The sequence below is a fragment of the Pezoporus flaviventris genome, unplaced genomic scaffold, assembly GCF_033815535.1.
Source record: "Pezoporus flaviventris isolate CSIRO_AGI_PZ_B2104156 unplaced genomic scaffold, CSIRO_AGI_Pfla_v1 ptg000047l, whole genome shotgun sequence".
Taxonomy (NCBI): domain Eukaryota; kingdom Metazoa; phylum Chordata; class Aves; order Psittaciformes; family Psittacidae; genus Pezoporus; species Pezoporus flaviventris.
Window position 1 is genome coordinate 16,773,972 of NW_026892595.1, and position 14,337 is coordinate 16,788,308.

The 14,337-nt window shown below is 43.2% G+C and overlaps 1 protein-coding gene across 3 annotated transcripts in view; it reads right to left on the reverse strand.

The window, feature by feature from the left end:
• CALCR (calcitonin receptor) overlaps positions 1-14,337 on the reverse strand; it is a 169,766-nt gene that overhangs the window by 52,349 nt on the left and 103,080 nt on the right. For 2 of the 3 annotated variants that reach the window (XM_061468487.1, XM_061468489.1), the window contains exons 3-4: positions 6,379-6,532; positions 2,346-2,456 (exon numbers count right to left, since the gene is read on the reverse strand). In XM_061468487.1, coding sequence (XP_061324471.1) covers positions 2,346-2,456; positions 6,379-6,532 — 265 coding nt within the window. Of the gene's footprint in view, positions 1-2,345; positions 2,457-6,378; positions 6,533-7,035; positions 7,149-14,337 lie in introns of those variants that run through there. The other variant, XM_061468488.1, reaches the window with a different exon arrangement.

A 14,337-nucleotide genomic window follows, 5' to 3' on the forward strand; every position in this document is an offset into this window, starting at 1 on the left:
ATGTTTCACTTTTCCAGTTAGGAATTGTGTAAATATGAAAGCGCAAAAGACAGCTGAACAACATCATTTTATTCCAGAACTCAAAGCTATACCAGGCCTCAGACAAAAGTAACTTAGTCATCAGTGAGCTGATACACATCGGCTCGGCAGATCTCTGTGCAGCCCAATGCTGCACAGCATGAAACACTTGTTTCAGAAGTCTATGGAGTTACTTGAATGCCTAAAATATATGCAAGGTGGTTTCATATATAAAGACTTAATGTGAAGCAAATCTGACAGGCATTGCAGTTTTCATCATGTGAAATCATTGTTCTTCATGATGAATTTCCTGTTTTTCAGCAGAAAATCTAGCTGTATTTTGTTTATCAGGCATAAATTACCAGAGAAAATAATGACTTGTGACACAAAACCTGACAGACTTCTCACAAGAGCTGAACCTGAGCTTTTGGCTACCTATAAGTGGCAGCCACTTCCATTAGCAGTTGAAAGATTTTTAGTCGCCCTCACGATTTCTTGTCTCCCTCCTACTTTATTAAGCCCCTGTGTGATGATCAGCCACCCGTAAAGTAAAGGCTGGCTACACGCTGGTTTGACACTGTAGCTGTAATACATGCTGGGTTACTCAACAGCTACTCTAGGAAAGTGGCTCTGGCTCACCCAGGAGATGCTGAGCTGCTGCCAAGCCAGGGAAACAGTGTTGACTGATCAGGATGCAGGCAAAGAGGCTGACAGAGTTTCTGACAAGGATAACAGAGACGTGCCAGGGGAAAATACTGAGTCCAGAAGAACACAGGTATTATTCCTAAACAGGACAGCAGATAGGACAGTAGCAGCTGAATAACTGGAGGCTTTTCCTCCTGTGGCTGCGGAGAGAGAACAGGAATACTTCTAAATTGTGGCAGAAAGAATAACTCCAATATGCACACACTGCGGACCAGACCCTACAGGACACATTTGTACATCGGGCAGTGATTTACAATCAGCTATACAAGCCGCAGGCCTTGGTGTTAATAAGCATTAATAAGTCCTTCTCCATGGAGGACTTCAAGTGTTACTTTGAAGACTGCTGTTGTAGGGGAGCAATTAGTTCAGAACAAGTCACTGGAGACAAGTAGGCAAGTGGAAAAGCTGGGAATAGGTGGCTTGGGAGCAAGCAGGAGAGTAGCTCAGTAAACACACACTGTGGGATAAGGATCTTGAGTTGCTGGGAGAATTCTGTAATCACAGGGCTGTCCAGCACCCACTTTTGCAGGTATAAGCTGAGGAGCACATGAAATGTGCATAAACTAGGACTGTTAGTGCCACAATTATTTTTCTATGAAAACCATGGAAGCAGGGAAAGCAGAAACCTTGTTGTAAATTTTCCTATTCATCTACTGCAAATGGGATTCAGAAAAATGCAGAATAGGTCTGATCCAAGCTGGAAACTTCTCTGTTTCTAAATAGGCAACAAGCTCAGTAAAATCAACAGTTTAGCTAAGGATAAGCTAAGGATACTGGGTAATTAATTCACATCTATCCACTACTCTATTTCTTTACTTTCCAGTTGGGAACATACATTTTGGTTTAACCTTACCTAAAATGTTTAGCTTTATATACCCTGCCCCTCCAAATGTTTAGTTTCACAGTTTTTAACTGCAATTGGCACCCTGTGTCTATGCTGGATTTAGCTCACTGTGGCATCAAGCACCGCCTATAAGCAACATGTCCTGAGGATGGAACACACAACTGCTTCTTTCTTCAAACAATAACATTGCGCTTTTATACTTGTGTGTAGTATTTCCTTATATCTATTTAGCAATATTTCTGTCCTTGATTTTTCATTGCATTTGTCCTTTTAAATGTTCTTGAATTACTTCTCCTAGACTGCAGGGCTGCTAGTATTTGTATGAAGAATTCAATGAACAACTGAAACTTGGAGACTGAAAGAACGTTATTTCTGCTCATCTTCCATAAAATGGTATTTTCCAACAAAAACTGGACAAAACCCATGCTGATACATGTTTCATGCACATAAGTATTTTCATTACAAAACCTCAGAATGAGATGCTAAAAATGTTTTGGCATTATAACTAAGTTGCTAGTTTTTTTTATAAACTACATTTCATAATCCTGGCTATGGATTATGGATTACATTTACACAAATATAAATAAATGTAAAATATTTTACAAATGCAAATATATAAATTAGGCAACCCATTAGCTTGATATATTTTAATTTCAGCCAAACCCTCTAAGATTTCACAATGCTCTAAAAATGCCACTGGGAAAATGCTTCCATTTGATGGCATGAATGTTCTGAAGACCTTGTTTGAAAAGTAAGATAATAAAAAGCAATACTGTACCAGTTGGATCAAAGTCTGGAAAATAATCTGGACAATTCTGAGCAGTGATCCTGCCAGCAGGTGTGTCATCCCAGCACAACCAGCCATCCCACGTTCGGTTGCAGAACAGTCCTGGCCATTTAAGAGGAATGCAGTAGTTAATTCAACACAGTCACTCCTGAATCTGCTCTCTTCTACCTTCTCAAGGACTATAGCTGTCTGCAGACAATAAAGTTTTCTTTTTGCAATAAAACCTGTTGTTACTGCTACACTTTGAGTGGTATTTGAGTGCTTGGTCTTGCTGACCTGAGTATCATGTTCATTCTACTGGAAAGTAATGTTTTAAAGCCTGTTGAACTGAACTTTGAATGTAGGGTCTGATCCTATAAACTTCTCTTTTTGAACCACCTTCTGTCCTTAGCTATAACACACGTGGCACCTTACAGACACCTACACTCACATTTCATTTCACCTTCTGCTGTTCAGCAGGTCTGAAAATCAAGTCTTTGAAATGTAAAGGTAGGAAGTGCTTGTGGGGATGTCCCAGCTAAAAGCAGTATTTGCAGGGACAGGTTTCTGTAAAGGTGCTGCATTATTCAACACTAGAGGTCAGTGACATAACTACAATTCCGATGAAGTGGGTACAAGACCAGCCTGTAACAGGCAGACTGTCTGCTGATGTTGTCTGGCCAGGCATGCTGTGATTCATGCCCCTTCTGGGAAGGCAGCACTATCCAGGCTCTGTCCCAAGGACTGTTCCTAGCCCCAGAAACAACGGCCGTCTTAGGGAGACAGAACACAGCTCATTCTTGGTTCCTGTTACAGAGATGTTATATACTATGGTCCACAAAAATTGTGCTGTGAGACTGCTTGCTGTAACATATTTTTCTGACTCACTGGATTTATTAAAGCAAAACATAAAAATCCAACTGTATACTTCCTACTTATTTTCCATTTAAAATCAGTTTGTGCTGGGGAAAAGCTATTTATCATCATGACCATCATATTAAAAGGTTATATAGTGAGAAGATATATCTTGCCTTTTGTGCTTTTGGTTCCTTTTTTGCTTTTGGTTTCTTTTTTGCTTTTGTTCAGAATTGCTTCTATGACCATGTAGGTTGTTTTTGAAAGAATCATATGGAAGGCATCTATCAACCATATGAAGTTAATAAAATATGGGCAGGTAATTGCTTCTGGTGCTTTTGAAATTATCCACAGATAAAGCTTTCTTACTAAAGCAAAAAAGCTGTAAAAAGACATCTCAAGATGCACCAATAGCTGTTTTTAAGTCAAAATAGTTGTGGATTAAAAAATGAAACATAAAACTTTCTCAATTCTTTTCCCCCAGATTAGCTGTCCAGCAAAAAAAGATATTTTTTATGAACACTTTTTCTTCATTAGCTAGAATTTTACGCGTATCTATTTTTCCATTGTCAAGATAAATGTGCTAATGTTACTTGTTCACTTAATTAACCAATCATCATATCAGCAGTTTTGTTGTCTATCCTTCAGGCATTCTCATGCTCTTCTCTAGCTTTGAGATGTATCTGAAAGACTTTTAGGAACCGTTTTGCAATATCAAAGAAAAAGAAGAGCAGAGAATGTTTGCAACTTGAGCTTGTATCTGAAAGACACTGCAGAATGAGTTTGCTAGGGATTTCTAGTACTAAATCCTTTTCCTTGCCTGATAAAGAAAATAAAACCACTGATGTTGATCTATACATTGTGGAATTTGTCTTTCAAGGTAATTAACAGGATATATATACACACATACACCCATAAATATATATATATACACATACATATATAGATATCCACACACACAAACATGTATTTCTCTTTTAAGCACTGCAGGAAATAGAACAGTATAAGTAATAAAAACAGAAAAAGAAGAGTTGAACACCATATTGTTATACAAATCACCAGCTAAAAGCACCACATTTTAGATGGACACAGTTTTAGTGTGGAAGTACTGCACTGTCCTAGAGGGATGTTCAGGTGCTTCCATGTGCCTGAGCAGTTCATTATGCTATTTGTGTGGGATTTAAAGTAATCAATTCTACCTTGAAATGGGCATTTGTATTATACCATCTCTCCGGCTCCCGAGTGCGAGATACTATGCAGTTCTCTGCAGTTCAGTGCCATCAGCTTTGAGCCCTCATTGATTCTGAAGGATTTAAACTATCTTTGCTCTAGTGTACAAGTAAGTTACATCAGGTACTGCAAAGATACCAGTGACAAATCAGACACATCTCAGCTAGCTCTGTGAAGCTGTACCAGACATTGGGCTTTCCGGCGAACCTTAGTGCTAGACTCCACTACTGTTTGTGCTGAAAATGCATGCCCAGTATACTCCTTCAGCTCATATGTTGGGCTTTTCCTCCTAGGAGGTACTCCTACTGCTGTCCTTTGCATGAAGGGAATTTCCCATCTCATCCTATCCAGTCTTTCAAATTTGCAGCTAAGAGACTTAGACCCTTGTCCATTTCCAATCCTCTATGAAGTGTGCATATGGAGGGCTGATGAAGATCCTGCAATTTAGTTGAAACCGCAACTTCAGTAGTGTTGGTATGATTCTGTAGTCACCCATTATCTTCATTCTGGGTTATAAATGAATTAAGTGCATGTTGCTATGAACATAACAGTCCCCAGTGGCATCACTTAAATCTAGCTGCCACTTGAAAGACTGCAGAAACTGCTGTGCTGTGTTGGATGGCTGCAGGTGTGCCACTGCTGTCTTCCTGCAAAAATGCAGCCCTTGAGAACACTACCAGGAATTCACATGTCATGAGATGTATAAATTCCAAGCTCATATTGGGAAAACACTTCATCTCTTTGCAGCTAATAACATGAGCAAGGTGCAAAAGAAAGGTGAATCCAGCAGAGCTATCAATGGATACCAAATTTATAGAGCTGAAGCGTAAAAGAGTAATCTGGGCAGACAGTGTTTTCCTCCTCAAGTCCAGCAACTAAAGGCTTGTTTATGTCTGAAACATGATGCTTTTTATCCTGTAAGCCTGTTTAAACACTTGTGGGTTTTCCCCATTTTTTGCCTGAACAAAGACCTATTTAAAGCAAGTGAAATCTCCATATTCATCCCCAAACATTTCTTCACCAAGACCTGAATATCTTAACATCTAATTCTTCCTTGAGTCTTACAGAGCCCAGTAAAATCGTTGTGGTAAAAAGCTGTAGAAATGTCTTTGTTTGTGCATTACAAAAAATCACATATTATCTCCACCCCTTCTATTAGGTTGTGGTTTTTTAATCATGATTTTTTAATACATTTTTTTGTTAAACTATGTCATCATCATCTCTGTTCTTTATTTGCACAAATCCCTACAATGGATTCAATATTTTTTTTTTTATAGCTCGCTCATAACTTCTTATGGATTTTCTGTGAGAAAAAGCAACCAGAACTCTTAGTTCTGGAAATGCTGCTTCATTTATACTGTGCCTCTGTAGCACCACTATTATTTGTCATTTCCCTTTTTATTAATCTTAATATATGGCTCGTATACAGTGAAGATGCCTGCTCAGTGCATTATGAACCTCTTCTTGCTAATGTTACTGCTGAATAGAGAATACCTGAAACACCTGTATTGGTACTGAGCATGACGGCTATCAGTCAAATCACAAATAACAGAAAAACGAAACAATGACAAAGGCAAACAGAACAACATTTCTATTTAAGAGATCACCATTCACAGTCTGATCTCTGTGTGAGCTTTTTGAAAGGTTCTGGAGAATGCTATTCCCAAAGCAAGAACAGGAGATATTCAAGCAGCAAAGCACTGAGCCAGAAACATAGATGACGAAGGTACTGTCTGCATGGGAAGGAAGGAAGAGCTGTTCATTCCCTGGGCTCATTCCAGGCTTTTTTCTTTCTTTGCACTTAAGAGGATGCTAAGTAAGTGTGAATTTGACTACTGTTTACAGGAAGGAAACTGCACAGCAAGGAAGACTATGGTTAGTATACAGAAGAAAATGTTTTTTTATAGCTATGTAATGGAGCACGGCAATATACAAACAGATTCCTTTAGATTTTTTTTACCTTTTTTCTTATACGGAGGAGCTCTGTTCATCCTCTCATAGCATTTAAACTGCGAATCTATTATCTTCTGTCGTATGACTGAATTTTCAGTTACAACAGGCTCTAATGTAGGATCAGTATAATTTACAGTAGAAGAAAGACTTGGAACCATTCTCTGTACAGAAAGGAAAAACTGTTAGTACAAGTGAATAAACCAGAAGGATGAAATAAAATAAAAATCACAAATCTCTATCAGGCATTCTTCAAAGGCCTTTTATTTGCACATATGTTTAGCATTATGATGGGCTTTATACTGTTTGGAAAGTAAATGTTGATTTTTTAGTAGTTTACCTCATTATAAAGACAGGATTTTAACCAAGCCCTTTTTCTTGACAAAAGAGAGCACCATTAAATACTTGATAAAGTCTTCAATTTTTTTTAATTTAGTTTAGTGATCTGCAAAAAAAAATTTCTATCTTCCCAGAGTTACACCCATGTACTTCTGCTCGTGTTGATTTTCCTCCAGACTGCCCAGACAAAATAACTCAATGCCACAGCCTCAAAACAGATTATTTCATGGTTTATGTCACCTGCTTTGAGCTTCTTCAAGTGTGGTCATAGAAACACAGGGCAGAGAGTTTTAACCTCACTACCTGGTCTTAGCTTCTACTTCAGTACCTTTAATCAAAGTGTCCCTAAATTTGAGAGTCTGAATAGCAAGGTCCTCTTTATCAAGTGGCATCTTCTGACTTCTCCCAATTTGATCTGCCTGTAGAGCAAAAGGAAGGATCATTGCCTCTGGAAGGCAAAAATGTGAGGTAAAGAGGTTGGTTATCTTTATTTCCATACATTCAGCCATCCCTCTGTTGCACAGCCCAGGTCTGTGAGCCTGAGTGGAAATGAGAGTATAGAGCCTTAGTTAATTCTGTTCTGCTTTTTTAATCCTGTATCAAGACACTTTGCATGTGGGCGATATGAAAGAATTAGCTCCTCTGCTTCCCCAAGCAAAAACAATGCTGATGTGGCACTTTCCTATTTTTCCCTATACTAAACCATACTAGAGCCACCACAAAAACATATAGAGTCATTTAAAGGCTGCTTCAAAATTTAGGATTCTCATAAACATACAAACTTGACATTTTTTTTGCAGGAAAAATTAGTACACAGGTCTTTAAGCAAGCATCTGTAGTGGTTCAGACTGAAAACATGACAAGCTTGAAAATTCAACTATCAGCTTACTTCACATCAAAAGCAATTGCATCTCATCTTTTTCCCATTTGCACAACTAAAATACCTTGATAAAATACACAGCAAACCCAGTTGTTTGACTTATTTAAAAAATGCCATTACTTTATCCTGAATCTTTTGCACCAAACCATCACAGTTTAATCTTCTTATAGAATAACAGAATCCCAGAATAGTTATGGTTGGAAAGGACCTTAAGATCATCTAGTTCCAACCCCCCTGCCATGGCCAGGGACACCTCACACTAAACCATGCCACCCAAGGCTCTGTCCAACCTGGCCTTGAACACTGCCAGGGCCAGAGCATTCACAGCTTCCCTGGGCAATCCATTCCAGTGCCTCACCACCCTTACAGTAAAGAACTTCTTCCTTTATATTCAATCTAAATTTCCCCTGTTTAAGTTTTATAATTACACCTAATCAATTGTTTTTTCTTAATTTTATCTAATCTCTTGATACAAACATTTTCAACTATATACAGCTACTATCTGAAGACTGGAGGACAGGACAAGTGAAGGCTTCTTGCACTTAAACAGGCGCTTGAAATGGAAAGGAGGAATAAGAAGGAAGATATTTTCTGGCAGAAACAATTTTATATAAAAGTTATGCGCATATATACACACTCACAAAGATATACTTGGCCAGTGAAGCCACTTGGAACATTTCATCTGGCCATCCAAGTGAAAAAATAAGCATCTAGAAAGCCAGAACAGGAAATACAGAAGCAACGCCAAACATCACAGATCACTCACTTATGAAAAAAACTAAAGGGAGTTGCTGGAGTACATGAGGATCATTTAAAAACCAACCAAGCAATATCCTAAATCCAGCATGTAGTGTAGGGAAGTGTGGATGAGGTTCTTAGACATCCTCAGGTCTCTGTGTCCATGTATTCCCACAGGCATTAGCACTTTTCTGAAGTGATTCATAGATACTTCATGCTTATTTTTTCCATTCTTATTTTGCATAATAGCTCAGTTCAAAGCTATTTGCATTCAGGAGAGGAATAACAGTATCGACAAAGAAAGCTAGAGAGACTTCCATGGCATTGCCTCTGTTCTCGATGATTCCTTTGATACTCTGGGCCAGCTTGGGAACACACCTCTATTTTGAAAGCATAACCATCTGATTATGCTTGGAAAACATCTAGTTTTCCTTGCCTTGAAACACTATTTATTTTTTGTTTTCTTCTAGGAAGGAGATATCTGTTCTTCACATCTGTTTGACCGAACAAGATCAAAATCACTTTGTACTGACAGAGACCAGAAAGATGGTAATGTTGGCCATAAGTACCATTGCAGTTTCATTTGCTTTGTGCAGAATAAAGCACAACACAGACATGAAACAATTGGAAAGTGCCAGCTACGCAGATAGAAACTGTAGAAATGATTCAGTGCTTCAGAACATTTTTCCCCTATTCCTTTTTCCCCCCTTTTTTTTTTTTTGGCCTCGTTTACACATAGTTTTTAAAAGAACAGACCATTCTCAGGAGATTGCACAGTATGGAAACATATAAACTGGAATCAGAAGTAACATATGCCATCATAAAAAGAAGGCTCTATTTACATCTTTTAACTGGTGAAGATGTAACAGATTTTGGTGGGGTAACACATAACTGAGAGCGAAACCACTCTATTCTTAGGGGTCAGTTTCACTCCTGGAGACGCTGAAGGCCAGGCTGGATGTGTTTCTGAGGAACCTGACCTAGCTGAAGCCGATTTTTGCCTAGGTGAGTGTCTCCAGAGAGCAGCCTTCAACCTCGGAGCGAGAGGAAACACCGCGTGCAGGCGCCTCACTTCCGAGCGGCGAGAGCCACCGTGGGAACCTCGAGCCCCCGCCAGCCCTTGCCCAGGAGCCGGCAGCTCCGCTGAGGAGAGCAGGGACTCACAGGGGGCGGTGCCAGCAGGGAGGCCCCGCCCTGAGCGGAGCAGGTGCGCGGCGGGGCGAAAGGCGGAACGGGTGGGGCTGGAAACGAGAGCAGGATGGGGAGCTCTCGCCTCAGGACCAGGGTCCGATCTGGGAGCTCTGCTCTGGCTGCCCCGGCGGTGGTACCGTCGGCACCAGACAGAGCCGATGAGAGAGGAGGCTGCAGGGCGGAGCTCGGGGTGCAGAAAGTGCCTGCACCGGTCTCGTGAGGCGCAACGGGCAGGGCTGCACTCGGTGCTCCCTGGTGGAGGTCCTGCTGCAGCAGGGGCTGAGCTGGGGGGCGCTGTCAGTAGCTGAAAGGTGTCAGGGGAGCTGAGGGAACTGGGCTGCTTGCTCCAGGCCCACACTGAGCAGGGGCTATGGGCGTCCACCGCAGCGCATACAGAAAAGGAGGAGGACATTAATCCAGGGAGCTGAGAGCTACAAACAGCAGCAACATAAAAAAAAAAAAAAAAAAGGAGGAAGAGGTGATTGTCTTGCTGTAATAATAAGCGCTGGGGCAGGCTCACACTGACTACTGGGTGCACTTCTGGGCCCCCTCATTTAAGAACAGGGAGGTCCTTGGATGCGTCCAGAGGAAGGCAACAATGCTGGGGACAGGGTTGGAAGGCATGTCCTGTGAGGAGTGGCTGAGGGCACTGCGTTTGTCGTGTTCAGAGAAAAGGAGGCTGAGGGGTGACCTCACTGCTTTCTCCAGCTCTTCCCAAGGAGGGGAAATGGAGAGGGAGGTGCTGATCTCTTCTCTCTGGGATCCATGGATAGGACGTGTGGGAACGCTTCAGAGCTGCTCCAGGGGAGGTTTAGAGTCGACATTAGGAAGCATTTCTTTACCTAGAGGGTGTCCAGAAACTGGAACAGGCTTCCTAGAGAGGTGACCAATGCCCTATGCCTATCAGTGTTTCAGACGCATTTGGACAACACCCTTAATAACATGCTTTATCTTTTGGCCAGCCCCGACGTGGTCGAGCAGTTGGACTTGATGATCACTGTAGGTCTCTTCCAACTTTCGAATTTTTTTTCCCTACTTCCTTCTTTCCCTATCAGTACCTGCTGAGGAAATACTAGATGACCTTTCTTCCCAGCCCTGTACTAACAGAAGGGATTGAATGGGTAACCTTGTCCTATCACAGGCACTGGCTCTGTCACTTTGTGGGAAGGAGGCCCGTGACTTCTGAGGGGGGTGAGAGATGTCGATTGTCTCTGGGTAATTTGAGCATCAGAACAGAGTTGCAAAAAACACGTGTGAACTGGTTTTTGAAACTCTTCTGTGTTCATCTCGTTCATTTGGGTTTCACAGGGTAGCAAAAGAGCACATCTCTGACAGCAGTGAGGCTCAAAGATCAAGCCCTCAGCCTGAAGCAGGATGTGCTCCTGAACTCGATGGCTGCAGATCTTTTGTACGTGGGCAATACCTGCTCATTTCCTTGTGATTTCCCCCCACTTCCATTCCCAGCCCTCCCCCAAATACTAGTTTTTTAAAATGCCTGAGTTGTTTCTTTTGGAGAAACAGAACCAAACACGAGAGCCTGAGAACAGCACTCCATCAGGAGTCCATCTGGACTGATTCTCTCTCCAGTGGCACCCCATACATGTCTAAAGGAGAGCATATGAGGGGTGCAGGCCTACTGCTGTCAGGGTCCAGAGGGTGTTCATAGGCCTCAATGCTTGGGACCTGCCCCCTTTGGGAGCTGCACTGCAGATGGCCCCTCAGACCTACATCAGAACTTGTCATGCAGAACTATATGCATAGCATATCATAGCTGTTCGGTTCCATTCCATTCCATTCCATTCCATTCCATTCCATTCCATTCCATTCCCTGCACTCAGGATGAGTTGTGTAATGATGTGACCATTATCTGCTTGAAATGCCAAGGGATTTTCAGCACCAAAACCACTTTCAAAGATGCAAATCAGAACACAAATCAGGTTAAACAGAGAAAGATTATTTTATTTATTAATAAATAAAGTTATTTTATTTATCTCAGTTTAGTTAATTTTAGTCTACTTTAGTTTAGATTCTAGCTTCTTTTTCTAAACCTTTCAGAGCTGTTGCTAGCAAGCATTAACCTGATGCCCATGTGTAGCCAGCAGCAGGCTGACGCATCCTTCAGTCTAACTTGACAAAACCTCCCTTGCAGCCTGACAAAGGAACAAAGCCAGGACAGGAGCAGTGCCGTGGTGGGGCAAGAGCAGTGCAAGAAAGAACCCAGCCAGAATGGGCTGAGGAAGGCCTGACAAAGGGGGGTGCTCAATGCAACAGAGAGAAGCAGCAAGTCCCGGGGCCATGCTGGGGCCACCCTGGCAGTGCAGAAGGCTTCCTCCCCCCAGACGCGGGGCACGAGGGCCACCTGCGTGGAGCACTGGCAGCTGCCTTTGGGCTACCAGTAACCCAAAGGAGCCCCATGGAGGGGCTGTGCTCGGCTGTGGAGGAGGCAAAAAACCCCGGGGACACTTGCTAGTCCACCTGCGGGGAAAAAAGCCTTCCCCCCCCAGCTGCAGGACACGAGGGGCCACCTTCGTGGTTCATGAGCACCAGGCGATAACGCAGAGCACCAGGACCAGAGGAGCCCTGACAAGTGGTCTTGCTCAGTGCTCAGAGGAAAGCAAAAATCCCCCGGGGACCAGTGCCAATCTGCCTCGGGGGAAAATTCCTTCCTAACCCCCGTGCTGGCAGTCGGCTTCTCCCTGAGCATGTGAGCAAGACCTGCTCCCCGTCCACGGGCTGGTTATGCCTCTGAGGGGACAAGGGGACGCTGGCACTGCCTCTTCTGCCTCCACCTGGAGCCATCTCAGGGGCTTCCAACAACAGCAAAATGCCGCTGGCCTGATCCAGCCTGGGAGCAAGAACCCTTCCATTGCCTGGTGCTGGAACTCCAAAGTGCTGGTGGAGGGCACTGGGCTTTATAGTGCCCCAGAGCACTGTGATGCTGTGTTGCTGGGTGCTGGCACTATGACATGGGGGTGACAGGGCCCCTGCAGCCCTGCCCACTGCAGTGTTGCTCCTGCTACTGCCCCTTTGCCCAGTGTGCCTTGGAGAAAGGCCTTTGGGGTGCCTGTGCCCAGGAGGCCTAGGGAGATGTCCCTGCCCATGGCGGCCACACACTGGGCACCACTGTAGTGTGTCCCTCTAAATTAGTCCCTCTGTCCAGACTGGGTCAATAAAGGCTTTTAAACCATGTACAGTCATTTGAGTGTGGCGATCCCAGAGGTGAAAGAAAGAAAGAAAGAGGGTTTGGTTCCCTTTGCATGAACATTGCAGAAACATAGAGAGCACACAGGATTTTCTCACCATTCCTTACCCATACACCAAGCGGCAGTTACTACAACACTGCTTATGGTGAGGTCTTCTTCTTGGAAAGAAGAATTACTACAGAAATCTGCATTTGTTACACAGGATGTTTACGTATTTGCTTGTGTTTATTAGCATTCATGTTCTAATTTTGGGTCTTATCTCTTGTATTACTACTTGAATGCAACACTTCACCAACTGCTGCCCAATTCCCTGTTCTTGATAGCTCATTAAAGTGTTTTAATCCCAATTTGGTTTAAACTGCATGGCCTGAGCAGCTTTTTACTGCAACACTCAAGAAAAAAAAGGAACTGACTCAGTTGTGTAGAACAGTTTTAGAAACCTCAGGTAAGTATCGTGTAAGGGTACTAGAGGACAGAGGGCAGAGACAGAGAGATTGGCAACAAATCACCCCAGCGCTTTTCTGGATGCTATTGAGAGGGACCTTGACACGCTTGAGACGTGGGCCAATGCCAGCCTCATGAAATTCAACCAATTCAAGTGCAAGGTCCTATGCCTGGGTCCAGGCAATCCCAGGCACAGCTACAGGTTGGGAGGAGAAGTGATTCAGAGCAGCCCTGCAGAGGAGGATGTGGGGTTTTTGGTGGACAAGAAATTAAACATGATCCAGCTTCAGTATGCGCTCACAGCCCAGAAAGCCAACCGTGTCCTAGGCTGCATCTAAAGGAGCGTGACCAGCAGGCCAAAGGAAGTGATCCTGCCCCTCTACTCTGCTCTCCTGAGACCTCACCTGGAGTATTGTGTGCAGCTCTGGTGTTCTCAACATAAAAAGGATGTGGAGCTGTTGGAACAAGTCCAGAGGAGGGCCACGAGGATGATCAGGGGACTGGAGCACCTCCTGTATGAAGATAGGCTGAGAAAGTTGGGGCTGTTCAGCCTGGAGAAGAGATGGATGCATGGAGACCTCATAGCAGCCTTGCAGTATCTGAAGGGGGCCTATAGGGATGCTGGGGATGGACTATTCATTACGGACTGTAGTGATAGGACAAGGGGTAATGGCTTAAAACTTAAACAGAGGAAGTTCAGGTTAGACATAAGGAAGAAGTTCTTTACTGTGAGGGTGGTGAGGCACTGGAACAGGTTGCCCAAAGAAGTTATGAAGCTCCATCCCTGGCAGCGTTCAAGGCCAGGTTGGACAAAGTCTTGTGTGACATGGTATAGTGTGAGGTGTCCCTGCCCATGACCGGGGGCTTGGAACTAGATGATCTTAAGGTCCTTTCCAACTCTAACTATTCTATGATTGTGTGATTTTATGAAGATGTCCCTGCCCATTGCATGGGGGTTGGACTAGATGATATTTGAAGGTCCCTTCCAACCCGAAATATTCTGATTGTATGATTCTGTAATAACTTGCTGTGTGTAAAGGGCTAATCCAATTCCTGAAGAAGGCTCTTGTGAGCCTCCTGAAGAAGGCTCTTGGATACAGGTTAATGAGAATAATTTAATACTTTGAGACAGAGAGTACATGTGATGGTGAATAGGATAGTTGTCTTGGATTGT